The sequence below is a fragment of the Chaetodon trifascialis genome, chromosome 17 (assembly GCF_039877785.1).
Source record: "Chaetodon trifascialis isolate fChaTrf1 chromosome 17, fChaTrf1.hap1, whole genome shotgun sequence".
Taxonomy (NCBI): domain Eukaryota; kingdom Metazoa; phylum Chordata; class Actinopteri; order Chaetodontiformes; family Chaetodontidae; genus Chaetodon; species Chaetodon trifascialis.
In genome coordinates, this window is record NC_092072.1 from 14,961,925 (window position 1) to 14,986,610 (window position 24,686).

The following is a 24,686-nucleotide window of genomic DNA, read 5'->3' on the forward strand; positions in this document are numbered from 1 at the left end:
AGCCTCAGGGAACAGCTAGCTCATCTTATTCCAGTGTAATCGGTTGATTGGCTACAGACATTACGTCTGTAGGTAGTGAATATAGTGGGTGCACGAACATGTGCTTCATCATCTGGAATTCATTTTAAAGTAAACACAGCTCCAGCAGCCATGTTGAGGTGACAGTTAAAAAAGCCACTGAGACACTCTTTCAAAAGCTCTGTTCTTACTAATCACGACCAAATAAGCTGTTTCAACAGTGTGTACATATATCAATAATTACATGAGCCATCTTCAGCATCTTCAGCAGCAAACTGTACCTATCTTACAAAACCAGACAAACACCGAATACACAGAACATCTTTTATTTTAGGCTACAGTGTGACTGAGGATCTGTTTCACAGAGCAAAGACAAACTGTAGACACTATTACTGAATTTTACTAAAAAAAATGACAGTCCATGTAGACTCTTCAATACTACACAACAATATGAAATATACAGTATGTACATTTGCTCAGAGCGGGGAAGAACCGTTCCTCGCTTACACTTTACACAGATGTCGTACAAGCTGGGGGGGCGGGGTATGAGGACAGGCTTTCAAGTAAAAACGGCCAAGAGAAAGTGCCAGACAGCGAGAAGAACATTTTGTAGTGAACAGAATAAAATTTTAACAGTGTTGGTCACAAAGTAATACTCAAATGGCTCGATAAGCAGATGTAGACAGTAGAGAAGAGAGGTAAGTTCAAAGGTATTCTGTAACTGTATCAAAATGGCCCGGCACATCGCACTGCGATGCGCACAGTGCAAAAATAACTAGATATATATATCTCACAGTATTCAAACGGAAGAGCAGAACTGGCCAATCCAGTGAGTGGTGCCTTAAAGTTCTCACATGTACCAAAACAAATCAGATGAAACCACTGTTGACTCACGTGTTCACACATTAAAAAATAAACTGAATGGTTGAAAAATGAAATGGCAGGATCACTGAATGACACCACCTTCCTGCCAAAACACACAAATGTAACAAAACAAGCAAACTTTGAGCCCACAGTGCGGCCAGTTTTGGTTACCTTACATGTAGTGCTGTGAATATGGGAACTGTTTTCAGCGGAAAAAGGGTCCATCGCTATAGTCAATCTGTACAGTCGCTTGTGTTTTTTATTCTATCCTCTTTAATTTAACAGGGACAGGTCTGAGTCAGTCATAACAGGCAAAAAGCAAAACTTTGAACAATCGTGCAGTTGTTTCTTATCAATCACCCTGAAATACCCCATATCACTTGCATTGTTATATGTAAACCTGGAGCTCCTTGTCCTACTTTTCATTTTCCACTCTGGCCTCTCGGACAAGGAGCAGAGTTGATTTGTCTCTAGATAATGATCTAATGTCAGTTTTAGCATTTCCCCCAAGCAGAGGAAGAGCCGTGAATTGAAGATATTATTCGGCTAATGCAATGAGAGGACGTGTCAACATACAATATGTGAATTAGATCGCAGATCTGCGCCTGAGGGCAAGGCCTTGGTCTCTCCTGAGCATAGTGGGATAAGGGGCACTGGGGTGTGTGGTGGTGGTGTGTGTGTGTGTGTGTGTGTGTGTGTGTGTGTGTGTGTGTGTGTGTGTGTGTGTGTGTGTGTGTGTGTCTGTATGGTAACATCCCCCTCTATTCACTGGCCTTCCTCCTCACGTAGGAATTGGAAGACAGATGAGAAGTCCTTGTTAGCGTAGCCGCGGGAGCACATGACTCGGAAGATCTGGTGGGCGAGGGAACCCAGAGGGATGGGTGTCTTAGTGTTGGTGGCAGTGTTTTGAGCCAAACCAAGATCCTAGAAACAGAAGAAAAAGAGAGGCAGAGGGTCAGTTAGGTGGACAAATCCAATAATCTATTTTTGTTTATCTAACGGCGGACAATTCTATGAAATTTGGTGTGTGGGACAGGACTGCCCAGGCTGATGTATGCAGAGCACGCACTGGAGTGTATTAATAGACACAAAGATGCACTAAATAATACACAGACGCAGACTGACCCAGCCAATGCAGTGACAGTAAAATAAAGTGGCCCACAATAAGTCACAGATGGGATGGTGAAGAGGGGAACAGGACTATCACACACACAAAAGAACAGTTAAAAGTGACACAAAGCAAATTACAGGGTTGAGAGACTGAGGAAAAAGAGGCCAAAAGAAAAAGAGAAAGCGAAGTAGTACTAGCTGAAACAGTTATTCAATTAGCTGATCAGCCGAAAATTAAATGGCAACAATCTAGATGGATCATTTAGGTCACGTATCCTGGGAAAAACACCAAACATTTGCTGCTTCCAGCGCCTCAAATGTGAAGATTTGCAGCTTTTCTCTGTTTCATTTTATTGTAAAATGTGAATATCTTTAGAATTTGGATTGCTGCATGGAGTAAATAAGATATTTGAAGTCAGCTTTGGCTCTGGGAAATGATATGAACATTCGCTCTATTTTGGGACATTTTGTAGACTAAACAGAAACAGAGAAAACCTGACAATGAAGCCAAAAAAAACAAGAAAAGAAATCAAGAGATGAATCAAAGGTTGTACCTTGGCCATTAGCGTGGTACCAAAGCCACCCTGGTAGTTGTTGGCTGAAGGGACTCCCTCCATGACACCGGGGACTGGATTATACGTGTCGCTGGACCAGCAACGACCTGAGGACATGTTGAGGATCTTTGCCAGCAGCTTGGGGTCCAAACCCAGTCTGGGAAAAGGAGAAGACAGAGGTCAGTGTCTCCCTCAGACCAGGCAACAGGGAAAACATGTTGTCATTAGTGTGAAACAGTCAAATTACGCAGACAAACATAGCAGCATTCTCCGGTTGAGATCAGGTTTAGTGTATGTGTCCATGTCTGAAGTATTGTGTTTATGGACATACTGACACAGGAGGTAAACTTTTGACAACATTAGCTGCTGAAAGCCCACAGAACATCCTCTTGTATGAAGTGCAACATACATGCCTCGTAACAGGATAATACACCTAATATATCACATTTATAGGTGGAAGAAGAATACTTTTTAGCCTTTTGGCTAACGTTCTAATCCAAAGCGACTCAAACTGCTTGTGATGACAGAAAAAGGGAAGAGGAATTCTGCCAGAGGCAGAATGGACGTGGGACAGACGGGATGGAAGGGATAGGAGCGCTGATTATGGAATTAACTTCAAAACGGAGCAAAAGAGGAACATGGAAAAAGATGGGTGTGGGGTGGCTGGTGATTGTAGTGACCCCCATTGAACCTTATGCTAGGCTGTGACCATTCCTCAGTGTTAATGGCTGAAGGCTTTGTAATGCTGGCTAATGCAGTATTGATGTTTACCAGCACATCTATCCTTCATCATCCCTCTTTCATGAAAAAAGAAAGAGGAGGAGGAGGAGGAGGAGGAGGAGGAGGAGAAGTGGTTAAGCAGCACAGGGGAGCCATAAACCTCACTGTCAATGTACAGAAGTATGCTCTTACTTCCTTGCTGCCCCATTTTGCTGCAACCCACTTTCATATGCAAGAAGACAAATCTCCATGCTACGAGAAGAAACAAATGAGAGCGAGAGAGTGCAGGCAGACAGAAGCAGGGAGTGAAACAAAGTGCCAGCCATTACAGTAGGGAGGGTGTAACTGTAGCGTCTGTGTCGGTCGTTCAATCTGCTTGTGTAGTGCAGCTTTTGTATATTAACGTTTTAAAGGCCAGTGTAAAGCTGACCACATCAAGCCCTGGCTGCCTCTGTTCACTGTTACTTACGGGCCTGTAACTCTATTCTGCTCTCAATATGACAATTAAACCATCATAGGTCCTTAAGGCCAACAGCCTCCCCCCCCCCCCCCCTCCACCTGGCTCTCATTCTGCCATTACTACCACAGTTTTTATTAGCTGTCTACTAACTAATTAAGAATGGGAATTGCATTTACACTCTCTCCATGTCTCTCCCTCCTCCCTTACTCTTCGTCTCTTTTGTGTTCGCTCAGCCCTCTTGTGTTTTTTAACAAACTGTTTTGGAAATGTGGCATAAGTGGCACTACGTGCGTGCATGTGTGTGTGTTTTAGCTTGCAATTTTTTTTTTTAATGGCAGTCTCTCTGATGATGGCTTTTTTAGCTTATGTCTGTAAGCATCCCTACACCATCCTGCCTCCCTTCTCCTCCGCCCCTCGTCTTCCCCACTGACACCTCCCTGTCTGAGGACTCTAGGGGACATATGTTTGACATCTCGCACAAACCCCAGCTCCCCCAATCTCTCCATGCGCACACACACACACAAGCAGGCAGCCCCTCCCTGCGTTCTGGGTCAGCAGCTGAAAAGGTTACTGGCTGAGCTACAATAAAGCGCGTCCGAGCGCGCAGATCGTTTGTTATAGCGACCAGAGACGCTGACGGGGAGCTGTTGTCCTCTGTTAACGATAAATCAATGAAGTTCCCCTCCTGCTCCCATCACACACACACGACCGCTCACACACGCACGGCAGTGGTTATTAGCTGCCGCAGTGGTGTTGTTCCTCGCCTGCGGTAATTTGCGTGGAGAAGAGGACATGTCACGCTTTAACAAGATTGACATGGATAAACACACAAAGACACGGACGGTGAGAAGTACGTGTTGCTGTGTGACGCTGCTGCAGATTAAAGAAATGCAAGAGCGAGATGGACGGAGATGAAAATAAGAGGGGAGGGTGTTTATGTGTTTATGCACTGAGGGAGCTCTAGCAGGTGGAGTTCATTTGCAGCGCCGATATTAACTGTCTGTTTCATTGCGATTAGCTTCTCATCCTCGTCTGATGCCACAGGAGAGGAAGCCCAACCCGTTCCTCATTTATTATTACATTAAAGAGCTAACGAGCACATATACACACACACCAGCATTTACTGTCCCATTTATAGAGGCAACAAGCGCGTTTATCATCCAACTTTAATCTTCATCGGAACATATGTTCACAATTCATTTAAAAGCGGGCAAGATGTGTGTCTGTGTTCATGTGTGTGGTGGCAAACCTATTTCTGTCTCTCAACACAAAGGGTTGTGTCTTATTATACCCTTTGATTGACCCGTCATTCTTCTCATAAACTGAATAAAGGGGCAAATATGTGAGTGTCTGCTTGTGCTTCAATAACAGTGACTGCATGGCTTGTATGCATGAATGTGTGCAGGTACACAGGCATGCAAGGTGAACCGTAAGCTGTAAAAGCCTCATATCCCTCCTTGGGCCAATTGCCTCTCTCCTCTTCTTCCTCTCCTTTCATCTTCATGTGCATCATTAAAACTGCTACTCTCCGCAGCTTCTCATCTCTCTCTTTCACTGACTGGTTGGCTGCATGCAGAAATTACAGCCGGCGGAAAAGAGGCAGAGAGGAGAGACGATGGGATTAAAAGAAAAGAATAAAAGGAGGAGGTAAAGCAAATAGGGATGGGGGAAATAAGCTGAAAGAAAGGACTGCAGAAAGGCAGGGTGGTTGTGTATGTGGGTTTGGGAGAGAGAGAGTGTGTGTGTGTGTGTGTGCATGCGCGTGCTCATAATTGTCATGCGTGGCCATTCCTTGCACTAAGAGTACGTCACGCTCTGTTGGAGACGGCCCCAGCTTCCATCTGAGATCAACAAATTAGCTCCACGAACAGAGCTGTGTGTGTCAGCCGGCATGTACAGGTAAGAAGAAACACACGTATTTGAAGAAAGGGCAGCTCTATCAGGCCCAACCCCAGAATGATAAAATGTTATTGCCGTTTTCCTGTAAATTGGCTGTGAGCGCTCGGTCTCCTTTGTGTCGGACTCTGCCGCCTGTGTGTGCGAGCGCGCATGTGTGTCTGTACACATACGCCTAAGAGAGCGTCCTCTCTGCATAAGAGACTGGGCCGCAATGCAGCATGGGAGATTTACGGGTGTGGGCTCTCTCTAAACGATGACAGTCTTTGTCAAACCGAATAACAAAGCCCTAGAGATTGACTGGTAAGAAGGAGGGAAACATGGGATCTCACACACACACACACACACACACACACACGCGCACACACACGCACACACGCACACACGCACATGTATGCACACATGATCAAGACTGAACGCGAGTCATTTTGAAAAGATGTAGGAAAATAATTCACACTCATACTGAAGGGATGCTGTACTTACTATACCTGTCCTTTTTCATATACATTATAATGATGTGCACAGTGAGTAGAAGTTGTTGTAGTTTGGTGGAAAACTGCTGTCTTCAGTGTCTGTGGATGTAAATCTGTGTGTCGAAGTGTGTGTGTATGTGTGTGTGTGTGTGTGTGTGTGTGTGTGTGTGTGCCTCAGAGACAGTGTGGCAATGTGTAAATCTGCGTTGCTCCCTTAATGCCTCCATATTTCAGAGGCCTAGTGGGAGGATTTATGTGCGTCTGCTCATGCCAATTTTCCTCCTCTGTCTCAGCACAGATAAATCAGCTGCACTAACACAGCTGCACTATGAAGAGAGCAATTCACGCACATGCATACACACACACACACACACACACACACACACACACACATGCAACTGGGTGCACACACCTTTTAAGTTGCAGAACCCATAAACAACACATAATAGTCACACAGTGAGCAGAGGAAACGGTGTATTATTGACAGAGATATGTATGAATAGAGTAGATAATAAGGTGAAAAACTGACCTGATGGTTTAGGTAAGGTTATTCATGAGAGGGACAACCGACTGTATCCCACCTTCCAAAAAAGGGAGATTCTCACAGGATTCTGGATGCTAAGACACTTGTTTCACTACTGTCCAGCATCCTAAGGTGAGCCAGATATTTCAGATCATATCAAACCGCTTTGGTTTAACTCAGAGGACTTCATATCCCATCATTCTCAGCCCCCTGGCCAAACAGGCTCTGTGCCAGCACGAGGCATGATGGATGATGGGATTTCTAGGCGGTGCTCAGTGACAGTGTTGTGACAGGATGCTGGTGAGAGCTCAATCAGCAGATGTAAATCAGACTCTGTGGCTCCACCCCCTCATCCATCTCTCTGACTCGGGGCTGGGCTGACCCCTTCACACTTCCATAAACTACACTCACACACACACATTTCCAAACCTGTGCTGAAGTAGTAAATTACTGCCACAGTTACAAACATATCACTGTTACAGTAATTGTGTTTATGGTGACGGCTATATCTAAGGGCTAGGTTGAAGCCAAATTCATGCGTGGCTAAAACGTGGAAGCCTCAAACATGCCCCTTTTAAGTTCATGGTGCTTGTACTTAACAAATAACAATTGTCTGGAAACTGAAACATTTTGTTCAGTCAAGAGGAAAAGTCCTTGTCCACATGCCTCGATGGAACCGCTCTGGATCTACCGGACCATGAGGTTACACCTCACACAGCTTCATCTGCATGTCAACAACATGTTGTGTTTACTAGCTCATATTACATTTAAGGGTATAAATTTAAGTTAGGTATATCCACTTTTAATATCCCACATTTCCCTGTGTCAGAATTTCTATCAGTGCGCTACCGCTAACTGTTACAGTGACATTAGCCTTGCTCATGTAAATCTAGTGTTTCATCCATGCTTTTTTCTCGAGGATACAGGTCGGAAGCAGCTTAGCGCAGCATTAGCTGACAGTACCTGATGCCGAGGTTCATGGTCTCTGCGGTCCCAATCATCCCGATGGCCAGCAGCATGTTGTTGCAGATTTTAGCAGCCTGAAAAGGATTGACCAAAAAGCGGAAAAGACAATTTTACTGTGTGTATATATGAGGAGGTTTGCAGAGCAGCATGTAATTCAAAATATAAACACATTTAAAGGCACATCATAACAGAACCATAATCAAAAGATGACCCAGCTTTGGAACCCACTGCCTAGATATATATTTGATTTAAGCACCTCATGAATCGGGCTACGATGTAATGACAAAACAGTTATTGATGCATCTTCATGCATCAAGATGCATGAAGATTTTTGATCTCTACATTATTTATTTGTTCTCAATGTGTGACTACGTGCTACCTTTAAGTATATTTGTAATGATCCATCCATCCATTTTCTATACCGCCTATCCCTTTCGGGGTTGCGGGGGGGCTGGAGCCTATCCCAGCTGTGAACGGGCGAGAGGCGGGGTATACCCTGGACTGGTCGCCAGTTGATCGCAGGGCAACACACAAGACAAACAACCATTCACACACACACTCACACCTAGGGGCAATTTTAGAGTCACCAATATTTGCAATGATCCGTAATTCAAATAAACAGATGAATTTAGTATCCTTGAACTAAACTAACATGGACTTGCCCACTTTTCTAAGTGATTGCATGATTTTAATTTTGGTTTTGTTGTAGACTGGCTTTTGTTGCGTTGGAAAAAAAACGTCGAGATGGTATGTTGTATCTCAACTCCAAAGTGTGCAACACAGCATGAAAGCCCTGGTTCTCAATGACTGAGCAGGGGTTCAAAGCTGTGATCAGATTTACCTTGCCCTTTCTGAGTTGGGTTTTAGCTTTAAATTCACTTTTTCAATTGTTCTCTGGTTAGCAGGAACTACAAACGGCTGTTTTCTCTTCAAATCCAGGAGGAAAAGTGATATATAGCTGTGTTCCCAAAATATTTTACTTTAGTTAAACACGCATAGAATGCAGTTCTTGTCCAGGTCCCTTTTCCCTTCAACTTCAAAGAGGTCTAAATGCCTCCATAGCTTGGCTTTTTAGTCAGTATCCAGCTGGAGTTGCTCACACTTACTCATCCTCACCAAAACCCAAGAAGTAGTCCAGTTTAGAACGTAAACACAATGCACATGTTTACGTATAACCATCCATTTGGTTCAGCAATAATACAACCCATTACTGTTACAGGAAACCATAATGTCCAGAATTGGGTTTGAACTTTCTGATCATTGATTTTCTGCAACGAGACATAATGTTTCAAGAGAGAATTGCGATGCATCTAAGAATCAATTTTTTCTCCCACCCTGATGTCCATGCAGAAAGTGTATTTAAGAAGAGAAGAAGAGAAGAAGAAGAAGAAGAAGAAGAGACGTACTTTTATTATCACACACAGCTATGCAATGCACTACATGCACACACACGCCATGCTTATGTGAAATTATTTCTCCGCATTTGACCCATCCTTGGTCTGTCCATCCTCCGTGGCGGACCAGGAGCGGTGGGCTGCTACCCAGTTCCTTCGGTCACCATTGGTCAGGTGGTGATCGTGCATGTTTTTAGTGGGGGTTTTTTTATGGAGGATACCCCAGGTGAACATGCGAACACCACACAGAAAGGCCCCTTTCTTCGAGCAGCAGGCACCAAAAGTATGGTGGAGGACACGCCCCCAGCGCCACAGACGAGAATTGAACCTGGGACCTTCTAGCTGTGAGGCGACAGTGTTGCCACTAACAATGTGCCACCATTTCTTTGCCATTTCTACAGTATGTGTGGCTATATACAAGCATGCATGTATGTTAGTGAAGACGTCAGTGAATGAAGATGCAGTTTAGAAAGCAGGGGGGCAAGTACTCTGTGTGTGTGTGTGTGTGTGTGTGTGTGTGTGTGTGTGTGTGTGTGTGTGTGTGTTTGTGTGTGTGTGTGTGTGTGTGTGTGTGTGTGTGTGTGTGTGTGTGTGTGTGTGTGTGCGTGCTGGCATGTCTTTACCTGTCCAGTGCCAACCTGTCCACAGTAGACCACATTGGCTCCCATGCAGGTGAGCAGTTCCTGAGCAGCATTGTATTCCTCCTCCACTCCACCAACCATGAAGGTGAGTTTGGCCAGGCTGGCAGCCCCGACACCTGAACACACAACACGTGTGCAAACACGGTGAAGAGGTTTACTGAGGTGTACACCTCCTGTGCTTATGATATGCATTTGACGTATCAATGCCTGGCTTTTGAAATAGTCTAACCCGTGGACACACTGCATACTTGATACAAGGCTGAAGTGTGAGCTGAATTTTACAAAACTCTTAATAAGACGAATCATAACTAAGAGAAAGTAAACAGGTGTATCCAATTAAAACATATGGATTTACCAGACAAAAGAACATAATATATCAACCATTTGACTGTTTCTACACTACCAACTGTGTCTAAAAGGTCAGCTGTGCACTTTTCTCTGTGTGTGTGTGTGTGTGTGTGTGTGTGTGTGTGTGTGTGTGTTAAACTCATAGTGGGACAGGCGTGTTAAGTAGTGGTGCACCAGAGGGACAGAGGTATCTTTAAAAGCCGATTGTTGCCATCATCCACTGCACAACCCTCGTGGGAGCCTTTGCCTTTTGTCCTGTCACCCTTACTCTCTCTCTCTCTCTCTCTCTCTCTCACACACACACACACACACACACACACACACACACACACACACACACACACACACACACACACACACCAACAGCTGTGCCTGAGGCCAGCCCTCCTCATGGGGGTATCAGTGACAGGCGTGAGGGGTAATTAACTTTACACTTTATCATGTTCAATTAGGCGTCCCTCCCCATGCCTGATGGCTTAAGGAGCGTGCCATGTTGTAGGAGGCAACCTTACCCCCACCAACCACAGCCAATCCACAGGGTCCTTAATGCAGAAATAAACCCTTTTCAGAGTAGGCTGGACCCAGCCGGCCTGATTCTCCCCTTCACTGTCCCTTAAATGCTTCATCAACTAGCCCAAAAGAAAGATGAAATCTGGTGGACACAAACTGCATACACATAATCGAACAGGACAAAAAACAAAAGATGATGCTGATCTCGCAATACAGTACAGGCCACTTGATACAGTGGAAGTAAAAAGGCTGTGATCATGTATATAAAATGACAGACTGTTCAGCTCTTCAGATGGGATGGGAGGAACGGAGAAGATCTCTCTTTAGGGTGTCGTCTGGCTCTAATGAAAGGCCTCTTAATAGTGAAAGCCTAATAATGTCAGTGTTAATAATTGAAAGGGAATTGCTGGGGACCCAACAGCTGAAATCACATTATCAGACTTCACTGCAGAAGCGGAGGAGAGGAGGCTTACTGTATATTTATATACCTCATAAACATAAATATACATCCCTTTCCCCCTCCCCCCTCTTTAATTGGCTGTGCTGTTGTCAACTGTACGATGATGCCACTACACTGTATGTGTGTGTGTCAGCGCTGAGCTGTCAGAGGGTCATTAGGGCCATATAATGAAGCCCAGAGCCCACTCTGCGGCAGCTGCCTATGGACACACGCTCACCATAAGGCCGCCACACACACCAATCATACACACATATGGTCCACAGACCATGGACATGAGAGATTCAGTTCCCTTCTTGTTACTTTATGTTATCTTTTTTTTTATCTAACTCATAGGTCTCATTTAACATATCTGAGTCTACTTTCACTTTAATACAATGACATTTTTATTTAGTGGCACAGAGATGGTTCACATGTTGCCTGCTTGACCAGCTTTAGTCAGGCATCACAGTCAATGAACATTTCACCATCATGCAGTAATTTTGAAATAAATAATAACTCAAGTAGAGTTTTCTTTAATTACAGCAAGTTGTAAAAGTTCATGTAGTATCATGTAGTATCGCCTTTTATTAACATTTCATTTACTAGCTTTCAAGTTTCATGCTCATCTTCTCCCTCTCACAGACAAATACAAACACACACACATAGAAAGAGCATTGTGACAACTGCGCTGGTTCATTAGTGGAGATCACTGTTCGCGGACGACTAAAGAGGAGATTATTGATATCACAGTCAAGGTGCTGATCAATATATGTCACTAAGGAGAGAAAGAAGGAGAGCAAGACAAAAGAGAGCAAGAGAGAGAGAGGAGTAGAGAGAGATGCAGAGACGACAGCCGAGGAGGAAAACGATCTTTCTCTTCCTACCTCCCAGCATCCCTCCCAACTCTCCCTCCCTCAAATTAACTAATCACCCATAATAAGCTCTTATGATCTGTAGTGGATTTCTATAGGCAGTGACACCGGGATGATGGAAGATCCTTGTTGGTGGAAGAATAACACATCATTAGCATAACAATATGTGTGTGTATGCGTGTTGGGGGTATCTCTGAGTCTGTTCATTGTGCACGGGCAAAAGTGCATTTGTGTTTGCGTGCGTGACAGTGTCTATGTAGTGTGTACACTTTTACCGTGCGTGTGTTTTTGTGGTGTGTGTGTGAGGGGACATCCAGCTCTCGGACTGGTCCTGTCAGAGACGGATTAAAGAGGAATCCTAATGAGGCTTCCTGAGCGCCGGGTCCGCCCGGCTCATCCATCCCTGCGGGAGTGACAGTCCTGGATCGTTAGCACTGCACAACTACACAACGCCCCCTAGGGGGGGAGCCAAGGTGTGTGCGTGGCTGTGTGTGCGTGGCTGTGTGTGTGTGTGTGTGTGTGTGTGTGTGTGTGTGTGTTTGAGGGATGGGGGGCACCTATGATAGAAGATACAGGGTTGAGAGATGAGAGGAAAGAGTAGAAGAGGGACAAAAACACTAAAAAGACATGCACAAGAGAAAAAGTTCTGCATATAATACCACGCCAAATACTACTTAATAAACTGAGGATGATACAATTATGCCAGAGTGCTAAAAACAGTACATACTGCCACTTCTTTCATAGAAAATGACAGCAGATCCAGAATAAAGACAAAAGTGCCACTCCAATGTGCAGCAGGCGATGCTTTCATGAGAAATAATTCTCTTGGGAAAGAACCACCTCTCTTCTATGTCACTTTCTCTCAGAGCAAGTTTTGGTTGACTGAGTAGTGGGTACCCATGTTCTCACCCCCAAATCACCCAACGCAAATATTCTCAGAGCATGCTGGATCTGGCTGGACTATTAATGAGCTACTCTGTGGCTTTTACTGTGTAGAGTGCAAGGGTGAGGAGGAGGGGAGGTGAATCAAAGTGGCTCCTACAGCGTGTTGTATGACGTACGAGGAGGCGCTGCACAGTGTGTATATCTGTGTCTCCCTGTGAGTGTGTGCGTAGTCGTGTGTGGCCCGTGCGCAAGTTAGCTTCCAATCCAATTTCAGACACACACAGACGTCTCCTTCATCTGATCTCCTCAATTAACAAGGTCCAAGTTAATAAGCAGGCAATCAAGCACTATTAGGACAGATGCTTAACAGCAGGATTCGACAACAGGCATTAACCATGAACATAAGAGGGAGAAGCCGCTGGTGTGAAGGCAAAGGAAGATCAGAGAAACAACTTTGGTTTAGCGTGTTTGTAGCGAACACTGAATTCATTAGCACTTCTTTCATTACACACAAAAGGATCAACCAAAGCAATTCATGACAGCCTTAGAACCTTTTAAACTAGGGCTCTTTTTGAAGTGGTGGATGCACGTACAAAGTAAGTGAGAATGTCTGTGTACATGTGCATGCAGTATCTGTGTGTGTGTTCCCTGTCTGTGTGTGTGTGTATCAGGGGCAGGTGCAGATCCCAGAGCCGGCCGCCAATAAGACGTCAGTTAGAGCTTCTGAGGCCGTGTCTCAGAGTTACAAGCGGCATGTAAACCAGTAGGCACTTTTTATTGGCGGTGGGTTTAAATTAAACTACATTTGTGAATATGAGGCTACGCAAACAACACACATACTTGCAGACACACACACACGGACTCAAAAAAGGGATGTTCCCAGAGTTTGGTAATGAATGACGCATTTGACAATGTGCCACAACCCTGCTCCCCCCCACCCCCCCAAGAGAGCATAGGGAAAAACACTTCAAGCAAAACAACACCTATAATATCATTAGAGCTCCTCCAAACACCTCATTTCCTAAAATGATAATGTAACTGCTCTCACTTCAAGAACGCCAGCAGATATTTAGGGATACGCCAGATTTCATGTCACACCTTCAAGTCCAAATGCAGCTGGTGTAAACAAACTCCAGCTTTGGCAATATACTACACTGTTTGCTCCTAAGTTTTTAACTATGTGCACATGTAAGGTTAAGGTTTTGGCTCGGTTGCAGTCATCTATAATTCAGGCTGAAAAGAGCCTTCACACTTTACAGTGTAACAGCCTTGAGTCAATGGGAGATGACTGCATGCAGTGTAAGCCAGTGGGGGTAGGATGTTTACAGGCCAACAACGCAGCCTCATGTGGTCCACCATTATAATTACACCCAAGGGCAGATCTTTTTCTAAAACAAATTAAAAACCCAAACAGGCCCCGTAAAAAGCATAACGGATATCAAGTAAATACGAGAAACGGTACGAGGGTGCGCTTTAACCAAAATCGCTCACACACATATAAAACAAAAATCAGCACTTTCAATAGTTTATCTGCCAACTTTGCTAATGCTCCTCTGTTATGTTAAAAACAGACTCTTTATCGGCTCCAGTTAACGAGCGCAGAGCCATGAGAACTGACTTTTGCACACAAATACTCCATGAGAACCTCGACCGTGAAGGCGGCTGGAGAAAGTTTGGGTTTGGGGAAAAAAAACAAAAAAAAAACAAGAGAAGAGTTAATTCAGTTTAGAGACGTCAACAGTTTCTTGTATATAAGTACTGCTACAATCTTAAGGGTTTAGTCTGTAGTGCTTGTCCATTAACCACCAGGCCAAGCCTCCTCCTCATCATCATCATTATCATCATCATCATCAGTAACTGCTCTATTCTGTAGGGGCGAGGTTGGTCAATGGTAGGTGACAGAGGCTGGAGGGAGCAGGAGAGATACACAATCAATCCTTTCCCTGGCCCAATGAGACTCATCTAGGATAGAGCAAGTTAATAATGATCCCCAATTAGGCTGTTAGCAGGCAGGGACACAAACACACACAAACACACACACACACACACACACACACACACACACACACACACACACACACACACACACACACACACACACACACACACACACTCACTCACATGGTTGCACAAACTGTCCGTCATACAGACATATTGCTAATTCGCTTTAAGGTTGAGTGACACGCAGTGTGACGTTTAGGCTACATTTGACGGACAGAGACTTTTTGTATGACTCATACACCAGCTGACTACTTGCCTGCACACGCACAAGCACGAACACACACACAGAGCAGATGACATAGGGGCAGGGATGTGAGAGCCAGTCCCCAGCTGCTGTGGCTCTACCTCCATCTGGAACATGGGCTAGAGCCCCCCGTCACCAGCCCTCCATCATCACCATCCCTGGTCACTTTACTGCCCTGCACCCTCCCTCCCACTCGTCTCCCCATTCCCCTCTATGTCACCAGAACCCGTCAGTGAGAGGCTTGTTATGCTAATCTAGTCTTTGGACTGCTGACGCTCTCTAGTAGTGGTAAGCCATCAACATGACAGACTGCGACAGCACCACCCCCTGCCCGTCCAAACTGATTCCTTAACTCAGTGTCAGAGAATCATCAGTAACCTTCACTAAACGGCCATCAGGCTCCCAGACTCATCTTCTCAATTAATCCCATTCTCAGACTGGATTAGGTTGGCCTGATTGCTCTCCTGCTCCTTCCTCTTACCAGACCTAACAATGGCAGGTTTTACACAGGCAAGTACGGCTGGTTTTAGGCTTCCAAAATTACTCCCTATTTGCTAATTCCACTATATTTATTTTCGAGCGTCCCAGTTCTCTGTGTCAATCTTATGCACAATGTTCCCACAATGGAACGAAAAAGTATCCATAGTATGTTCACTACTTTTTCCTAAAGACCCCAAAATGAAATGTTTCGACTTTGATGGATGTGAATATTATGTAAGGACTATTGAATGAGAGAAAAAGGGGGTAATTTCAGTCCTGGTGACAACAGAACACAGTTTTTACTAGAGCTGAATGGTATGTCAATTAATAGATTAGATGATCAATGGAAAATTAATGAACTATTTTGAAAATTGATTACTTCTTTAAGTATTTGCTCAAACAAAAAATGCCAAACATCTTATTTTATATAATCAAATAAAAAAACAATCACCTTGTGCTTGAAGAAATTGTGATGGACAATTTTCAGAATTTTTTGGACCTAATGATAAACTGATCAATTAAGAAAATAATCAACATATTAATCATTAATTAAAATAACTCTTAGCTTCCCTTTTTGGAACCATAATTACTTGGAAAAACTGGGAAACTCTTAGGCTATGTGTGTGCTAATCATTTTACTTCATACTGCTTTGAGGGCCAATAGAAAGCAGGATTCACTTTGAAATTGAAGCTCAAGGATGGATTGATACCAACGTCAAACTTCAAACCTGTAAGTTTTGACATTTTTATGTTCCTTGACTGTTTATTCTGCTGCTTAGCCTGTTGCAGTTAGCGTTAGCACATTCCGCGGCTAATGTGGCTAGCAGCATCTACTGTGTACCCACACGCTGGAGCAACGTTACTGTATTAAATACTGAGGGTCAGTCAAGAGAAACTGTCTGAACGTTAAACTGAACGTTTTTTCAGGTTGCTGTTTGTGTCGTCTTACACAGCCAGAGCTAACGTTATCTCCACACTTACTACTGCAACACAAGCTCAGCATGAAAGCTCCCTCTCTGCTGTGTGCTGCGTGGGGATGTGCGTGTTACCGTATGTAAATGTACTAGATAGACAGGACCCGTGGCACACTGACTACTGTATTTTCATAGTATACTTTGGGTTTCCTGCCAAATAAATGCTGTTGCGATGCCCCACCCCCCTCTTGTCTGACTTCATTTACTAATTAACCTGGATTATGAGGCAGGTTATTCCTTCCAAAACACGTTGGCCTAGACCTCATTTTCATTCCTATCTGAAGCCAATAAACAAATCCATTTTTTTAAATCATTTTTTTCTCCCCCAAGATATGTTGCTTTACATTGTTAATAGAGTGAAAAGAGGTGGAATCATGTTTGGAATGGAGTATTCCTTCTATTTTTGTAATACTGTGATGTAGTACTGTCGCAAAAAACAAAAAAAAAACATACTGTGATATAAATTTTCGGTCATATCGCCCATCCCTAACGTCTACACCCTCTCACTGAAAAATCCAGAATCTAATCCTACTTCCCTGAAAAGTCCTTTCTCAGTGTTCTTGGGGGTTAAAGTTCCCACAACATAGCTGTAAATTCTATATTGGACAATCGATTTGCTTCACGTCACAAATCCTGCTCATACATCCACGTCTTAAACTCAAATTTGAGATGAGCCCAGAGAAAATGTCCCCCTTCAGCAGATGAATGTGGAAACAGCCTTCTCCTATCAAACTGCACATGGTTGAAAGCTCCAGAAAAAGGATTGTTTTGTCAAACTATCACCTCCCAGGCCCAGAATGAATGTTAATGCTTTAATAAACTACACAACTTTAGGTAACCAGTGAACTAAAATGTAATAATAACTTCCTGAATGAAACTCAAGTCTGACTATTTGTTATGTGTAAGAAGAAGAGGAAGAAGCCTCAGGTCCTGCGTGTCTGGAGGGAGAAATAGAACCTCCATCAGTCAGCAAAGGAGTGGACTGGCAGCGTTGACTGACGAACAAACTGGTGCCAGCATTGGCTTGAACAAGCTCCTACAGGCTGGAGGATGACGTTCAAACTGTCTGCAAATGACACACTGCAACACTCAGGCTTCACTTTATGTGGTATGGATATGATTAGAGTGGTGTTGAGACTCAGCCTAAATAGGTAGTTAGCTGAGGATTATAAGACCTCGCAAACAAGCAACATTAGCCTGAGTACCCATGGTCCCACAACAGCTAGGCTCCTTCTTGCTTTCATTTGCAGCCATAGCTGACTTTCCCAGCACTGAGAAAAACACAATGAAAGGTTTTTTTAGGGCCTTTTTAAAGCCATCGTCCGTTAGCAATGTGGCAGCCCACCATGGGCACACAGACACAAACACAGGCATTCTGGGTAATTACTGCTAACGACCCCGCCGCTTGTTAGCCAGACCTCCTATTTTTGCCATCGCTGTGCCAACACCCTGGGCCTGTGACATCAGAGCGTGTTTTGTTGTGGGTCAACTTTGCATGCGGACGCTTTTAATGACACCAGACAGTGGTAGTAGTGTGTGTGTGTGTGTGTGTGTGTGTGTGTGTGTGTGTGTGTGTGTGTGTGTGTGTGCAAGCAAGTGTTAGCATGCCTGAAGAACCAGTGTCTAAGTTAATATAAGTGTGTCTATGCAGAAAAGGTTTTGCACAGAGATGACAACTCTGCATGGATATGCGTGTGTGTGTGTGTGTGTGTGTGTGTGTGTGTGTGTCACAATGGACACAGCTGGGTCAAGCAGGGCTAAAGCCAAGACACTGGTCAATGTGCAAGAACCAAAGCCAGAAGGGTGCCCATGAGAAGAAAGTGAAACTTTTTTTTGATTGCTCTTTTTAAAAAGGGTTATGACTCCGCCATTCAGATCCCACGGTTGGCTGCCAAACCTCTGGTGACGCACACAACACACACACACACACATTTCTGTGTAAAATACACCACCTCACACACCACTCATACACGAAAGGATTCAGTTTATATCAAAAGAAAATTCTAAATTAAAAATGAAAACAAATGCAGAAGCCACAAAGGGAACAGGCCGTCTGCAGAAGTTTAAGAGTTCGAGAGATCACGGCAAGTCTGTGGTGAGTGTATTGTTATTCTCAGTGAGCAAAACACATTTTGATTGGACAAAGCCTCAATCAATACAAGCCATAATAAATGATATAAATTAAATATGAATATGATATTATATTATTGCCTGTTTCCGGAGTCTGTCTGAGACAACGGCTGCTGTTCAGGAGTATTTTTTTTTTTGCCTTTATGCCATATTGTATTTCATTTGTGAACATAAAGTATTAAATATGATGAACTTGAAACTAGCTGGTTTTGGCCCTTGACATAAGCATTTACCGCCTGCCTATGCCATAAGTTAATCTCTAGAACTGTGCCTTAAAATACTCTCAGTACTGCAAGGGGGGGTGGGGGGGTAGGGTGTTATGTGCGGGATGTTCATTATTTATGTTAAACTCTGCACTTCTTGTCTTCTTTTGTTTTATTGTGTTTTGTTTTCTTCCGTTAAAATAAGGATCTACTGTTTACTCTGTGATCACTATTAACATATTTGTCTGAAAAATCCAAATAAAAATATTTGAAATTAAAGCATTAAATATGAGAATTACTTAGAGCTGATTTCACTCACACTTTGCTCTCTTGGCCACACATACACAAACCTCATGAGTATGACAATGCCCATTTGGGTAGGGTGCCATCTCCTGGTTGGAAGAGAGCATGTAACTTAACATCCCACCTAGGGATGAGGGGTGGGGTGAGGGGGTGGGGATGGGGGGGATACAGGTCTCTGCAATTTCCTGTGAAGTTGCCACAAGATGAAACACTCTTCCGTGACCTTTATATCTCACAGGCTTATCCTGGCTCACCAAGGTCGCACCATCACCACCCACTTCCATTCTTTATCTCAGAGTGAGGCTGCATGTCTCAGTCTTATTAGGGCTGTAACTAACTATTTCTGTTCTTATCAACAATTGTTTGATTCATTTTTAAATCAGCAGATTCATTGATTTGTCTATAAAGCTTCAAAGTCCCAGGTGACATCTTTAAATGACTTATTTTGTCCAACCTACAGCCCAAACCTCAAAGATTTTCCATTTAGACTAATACTAAACAAAGAAAATTAAATTTCAGAAGCTAAAGCCAGTGAACGTTTAATATCTTTGCATCATATATGACATTAACTGATCATCAGAATTATAACACATTCACAAAATTGCTTATTTCTTACTTGTTAAACTGGCTGTATGCACTTATGGATATGACTCGTGGCTGTCTCGAGGTGACACTGGGTGGGCGGGTGCATGCAGCAGTGTGCGTGTGTGAAGTAAGTGTGTCTGCAGTGCAAGCTGCCAGGGCCAGAGGTAGCAGGTAAATCATTGGTCATCTCAGGCTAGTAAAAGAGGCTTAGTTAAGAGACAGGAGAGGAAGAACCTTCACAGAGGACTGCACACACAAACTGTCCACTGTCTATAGTATGTAAACAGTGTGTGTTAAGAGAGAGTAACAGGCTTAAGGCTCTGATCTCGCTGACTGCAGTCGGTCTGTTCTCCAGACGCCAGCTGGTAAACACGCCAGTGTGGGCCAAGTCTGTGTTTGTATGGGAGAGGGCGGGAGCTACACTGCGTATTGTGCGTGAATTGTGTAATAAAAAGCAAACAGAGTACATTCAGTGCTAGTACTAGTACTCTGATGTGCGGGAGTGTCATGATGTAGCATACCTTACCTGCATACCTGAGTGAAAAGAACCGTGTGTGTGTGAGTAAAAAGAGAGAGAGACAGAGAGAGAAAGACAGAGAGATGGACAGTTTAACTGCAGTGTGTCTCCTTCATGTCTTATCTCCCTCCTCTCCTCTCTTGCACTCCATGTGAGGCGCAGTTTCTCTCCTCTTTATGACTCTTTATCTGACATGAAAGGCACTAACATGGGATACCCGCCATTACGGCTCCATCAACATGAAAAGCTCTGACACGGGATTCTCCACCGCGGCTCAGCCCATTAAGGGCGACTGGTGATCCTGTGCTCTGTCAAGAAGCCGTCACAAGCAGACAGCAGCGACATAATGAGGACTTAAAACCTTAACCTTGCCTTTAAGACCCTTGGTCAAAAGCACCAATAAAACCTCAAGAGGGCACCTACTGGCTGTCCCACTCAGTAATTACAACCCATGTCCTAGCACTAACCCAAAAGGTCCCATAGTTTAGATATACAAAAGACTGTAAGACGATTCAGAAATATGACTGAGGGGTCATAGGCCTAACACTGTGATTGGTATTCTCAAATGGACAAAGTGGTGGTCTGAATCTGCTTTTGATACCGCCACCTCCACCTGTTCTTATAATCTCTTTATAGAATGCCTGACAAGGGACACTGGTGTGAAAGAGAGAAACAAAGCCTGCAGTACCATTTACAAACATTACCTCCTGACACTGGAGCATCCATGAACACGGCCCCCATCTTCTCTGCAGCGACCGCCATCTCTTTTGAGACGGAAGGGTCGATGGTGGAGGAGTCGATCAACAGTGTGCCCTTCTTCACCTTCCTGAAGAGTCCGAGACAAAGAGCATTCAAACATTTTGTCTGGCTAAGCCTTTCTGTTTGTACATTAAACACCTTGCGACTGTTCCCATTCTTTTTGTAGAAGCAGGGTGGGGTTGAATGAATGTCAGAAATGTAACACGCAGAGCCCGTGATAGTAAAGCTTGCTTACTTGAGGATGCCATTTGGGCCTGTGTAGACTTCTATGACGTTGGGGCTGGAGGGTAGCATTGTGATGATGCGGTCTGCTTTCTCCGCCACCTCTGCTGGAGAGTCTACGACCTGAATATTGCAGCCATCGTTACGCAATATCATCATGGCATAAACACAAATGAAACGCCTTCATGATCAAATGCATCAAAAATGTCCATAGGTGTTATTGACTGAGTGTTACCTGGGCACCAATGTCCTGCAGCTCCTTGCAGGACTCAGGGAAGACATCGGTGGCAATAACAGGATAACCATTCTTTAACAGGTTTTTGGCCATGGGACTGCCCATGTTCCCCAAACCAATAAACCCCACTGGTGTTTTTGAGGCCATTGATCGTGATGACACTGAAGGGGAGATGACAAAGATGCCATTAGAGGTGTGAGAAAAAAAAACATGAAGTATTTGTTTAGCAATACAAACACATCACAAACAGTTCAGAGAGCCTGTAGACAAAACTTGTGAAATCACATACAGTAGCTCTCTGCAATAATATAACTTTTACTTGAGATAATGCAGCTGATTAGTTCGATTCTGCTTACCCAATAAAGAGAAGGCAAGTGTATTTCTATATCAGAGGAAATTCAAAGTGCTTTACATACAATGAGTAGGGCTATGAAAATCTTCGGCCCCTATGGCTAATGAGGGAAATGCTCTCAGAATCAATGACAGCAGAGCAAATCTTAATGCTGTAACTTACAACCAGCTTTTGGCAGTCTGGCCAAGCTATTAAACACTGCTGCTTCAGCCAAGGTCCAGCCAGGCTAACAGATACTAAACAGAGCAAGGTGACCAGACTACAACAACAGGATTAGGCCTTGGTAGTGAAGCCCAAACATAAAGCCTATCTGAAATTCAAGCCCTCAGCTTACACTGCAGATGCTACACTGCCTTTACTTCAGTGAGGACACTTTTACCAAATTACCAAAACAAATATACTTTGTTCAGGTGTTGCTTCCTTGGCGTGGAAAAATATTCATGTAATGGGACACCAACATCTAGTAAGATTGAGGAGTATCTCTGATTGCGCATGATCTACGACATAAAAACAAAAACAGGTGCCTCCGCCAGACAGATATGTAGCCTTGGTGTGCTATCTGTCCTTACAATGCATGCCTTCTAACGGTCAATTTGAACTGAACAAGCCCCTTAGATGACAGGCAAAACATTTTCAAATTTCTACAACCAAGTCCAGTCACTCTTGATTGAACCCTCCTTGGATAACCATGACCTGGATGACTGAGGATCTTCCCAGAGATCTTTCAGTCAGACTGGGAATACCGTTCCCGGACTTAAGGCTGATGACGCATTTCAGATTTCTGACACGGTTTTTTCTCCAATCCTTATTTTCTCACTTGTTCTCCACATGGACCCAATTTACACGCTCACATGAACAAATTATCCGCTGTTTCATTTTGCAGTCTCAGATATAAATGTGAGTGCAATAACAAAGTGAAACTTTAAATGAAAGGCAGATTTTCAGGTACTGCTTAGTTTTGAAGCTAATTATGAATTTTCTGCAGGTTACACCGCTTCCTTAGGTTGTATACTCAACAAATACAATAAAAATAACAGTACAATGACATTTTGTAATTACTTTAACTGGAGCTGTGGCTACTTCTTATATCAATTACCAATTAAAATGTTGAGTATTTTTTACTGATTTGTGTTTAGTCTATCATTTCTGCAATTTCACTTCAAATCATGTATTTTGTTCAAGAGACAGTCCAAAAAAATGCTAGACCGTTTTCGGTTTACAATTATTCAAAGAAGAGAAAATCCTCACATTTGAGAAGCTGAAATCAGGAAAATGTTTGCAGTAAAAGACTGACTGATTTTCTATTTTCTCCCAATTAATATATTAATTTATCATTGCTGCACTAATTTTAATCTTAGCATGTAATATTAGCATAACTGTTCACTGAGTTTTGAAGGGCTCAGGAGGGGTTAAGTTTTCAGGTAATTTGTCTATTTCTGCTATTTAATACTTTGTAATTAGCGGTTTTAGAGCTGCAACGATTCACCAATTAGTTGTCAACTATGAAATTAATCACCAACTGATAAATGGCTTTGAGTATTTTTTATTTTTTTAAGAAAAAATAAACATTCTCTGATTCCAGCTTCTTAAACGTGAATATCTTCTGGTTTAACCCTGTGTGACAGTGAACTGAGTATCTTTGGTTCGTGGACAAAACTTTGGGTTTTGGGAAACACTGAATGTTTTAGCAATTTTCTGACATTTTATACAAATGACCAAACAACTAATAGATTATTAAAAAAAAATAATAATAATAATCATTAGTCGCAGCCCTACACAGTTTATACATTCATCATCTAATTTATTTTACAACATTTTCAAGAAAAATATAATAACGGATCACACAACCGACCCTTCCAACAGCAGAGTTACATACAGAGAGACAAGGGCCAGTGTAATTATAATATCATGTTAATGGCCCCTGAATTTCAAATAGCATCTTCACTAAGATCATTCAAACCAACACTCCCTGCTGATGTGTCTGCAAACTTTGCATGGGCAAGGAGGAGTGGACACAGGAGGCGTTGTGGCAGTGATGCAATCCTTGAAGGTGTCTAATGTACAATGAACTGTTGTTTTGAGAAGAGAAGCACTTGAAGCAGACTAATACAATCAAAACCCAAGATGGGTCTTACACACAGCCAACGACAGTTCTATAAAGAATTCATTCATTTAAAACGAGCTGTTACTGGCCAGTGCTTTACATTTCACAACGCTCATTTCCATTCAGCACATTGTCCGAACATATCGCATGATTGAACACCCCACAGCAGGTGGCTAACTCAGGGACACTGTGTCCAGACTTAAACACGTAACTAGCAAGGGCAGCCACTCTTCATACTTTGTTCACAGGGCTAATGTGCTAGCTAACAGGCTGGGGCAGGGAGAGCTCCGCTTACATTTTCCTCTGAACGCGCGTTCTTAAACGGAAAAAGCGGCACAAGAAAACAACATGAGCGAATACGTTACCGAAGGCACGGGCGACATGCTTATTCCACCTTAACAATAAATTTCGCGACCCTCTAAACAACGCAGCCATGCTTCTCTCCCCTTGACCTCGGCGTACGGTGACAGCTGTCAAGCCAGGAAAGCCAAACTGAACTGTTATGATTGACTGTGAGTTTCGCCAATCGCAGCTCTCGGTGAGCTTCTACAGCCAATAGAAACGAGGCAAAGGCGGGATATCCTGTGTTTCTACTTAATTCCCTTTAGCCGCTTCTGTGAGTGCAATGTCCTCTCTTAATTGTTAAAAACGCAAAAAAACTATTTATTTAACAACGATAAATTGACTGTACACTATATATTCTGCTTTGCAATGAATGGCACAGCTCGACTCTGCTGAACATCTCCACTGTTGTCCTGAGAAATCGTTTTAAGTCAGCAGGGATATACATGTACGAAGCAAACGAACTGAACTGTAAAACAGATTTAAGTGATTCAAGTAATTAATAGAGTCCTTCTTAATTGTAGAGACGCCTGCTTCCCAAACTTGGCGTCCTCAGCATCAT

General features: G+C 43.4%; 1 protein-coding gene across 1 annotated transcript; it reads right to left on the reverse strand.

Annotated features, from left to right (window-relative positions):
* Positions 1–328: 328 nt before the first annotated feature.
* hibadha (3-hydroxyisobutyrate dehydrogenase a) lies at positions 329–24,284 on the reverse strand. Its single transcript, XM_070985328.1, has 8 exons — positions 24,148–24,284; positions 21,327–21,487; positions 21,105–21,214; positions 20,815–20,936; positions 9,602–9,735; positions 7,582–7,658; positions 2,547–2,703; positions 329–1,806 (listed from the first exon to the last, which is right to left on the reverse strand). Exons 1-8 carry the CDS (start codon positions 24,215–24,217, stop codon positions 1,648–1,650), a joined length of 990 nt encoding a protein of 329 aa, XP_070841429.1. The 5' UTR covers positions 24,218–24,284; the 3' UTR covers positions 329–1,647.
* Between the last annotated feature and the right edge of the window lie 402 nt (positions 24,285–24,686).

Bases quoted from the DNA above. Each gene is read 5' to 3' on its own strand.
- hibadha (XM_070985328.1), bottom strand. From the start codon at position 24,217: ATGGCTGCGTTGTTTAGAGGGTCGCGAAATTTATTGTTAAGGTGGAAT. The intron at 21,215-21,326 runs GTAACACTCAGT...TGCAATATTCAG, and splicing joins TGCAGGACATTGGTGCCCAG to GTCGTAGACTCTCCAGCAGA. The intron at 2,704-7,581 runs GTACTGTCAGCT...TCCTTTTCCCAG, and splicing joins ACCATGAACCTCGGCATCAG to ACTGGGTTTGGACCCCAAGC.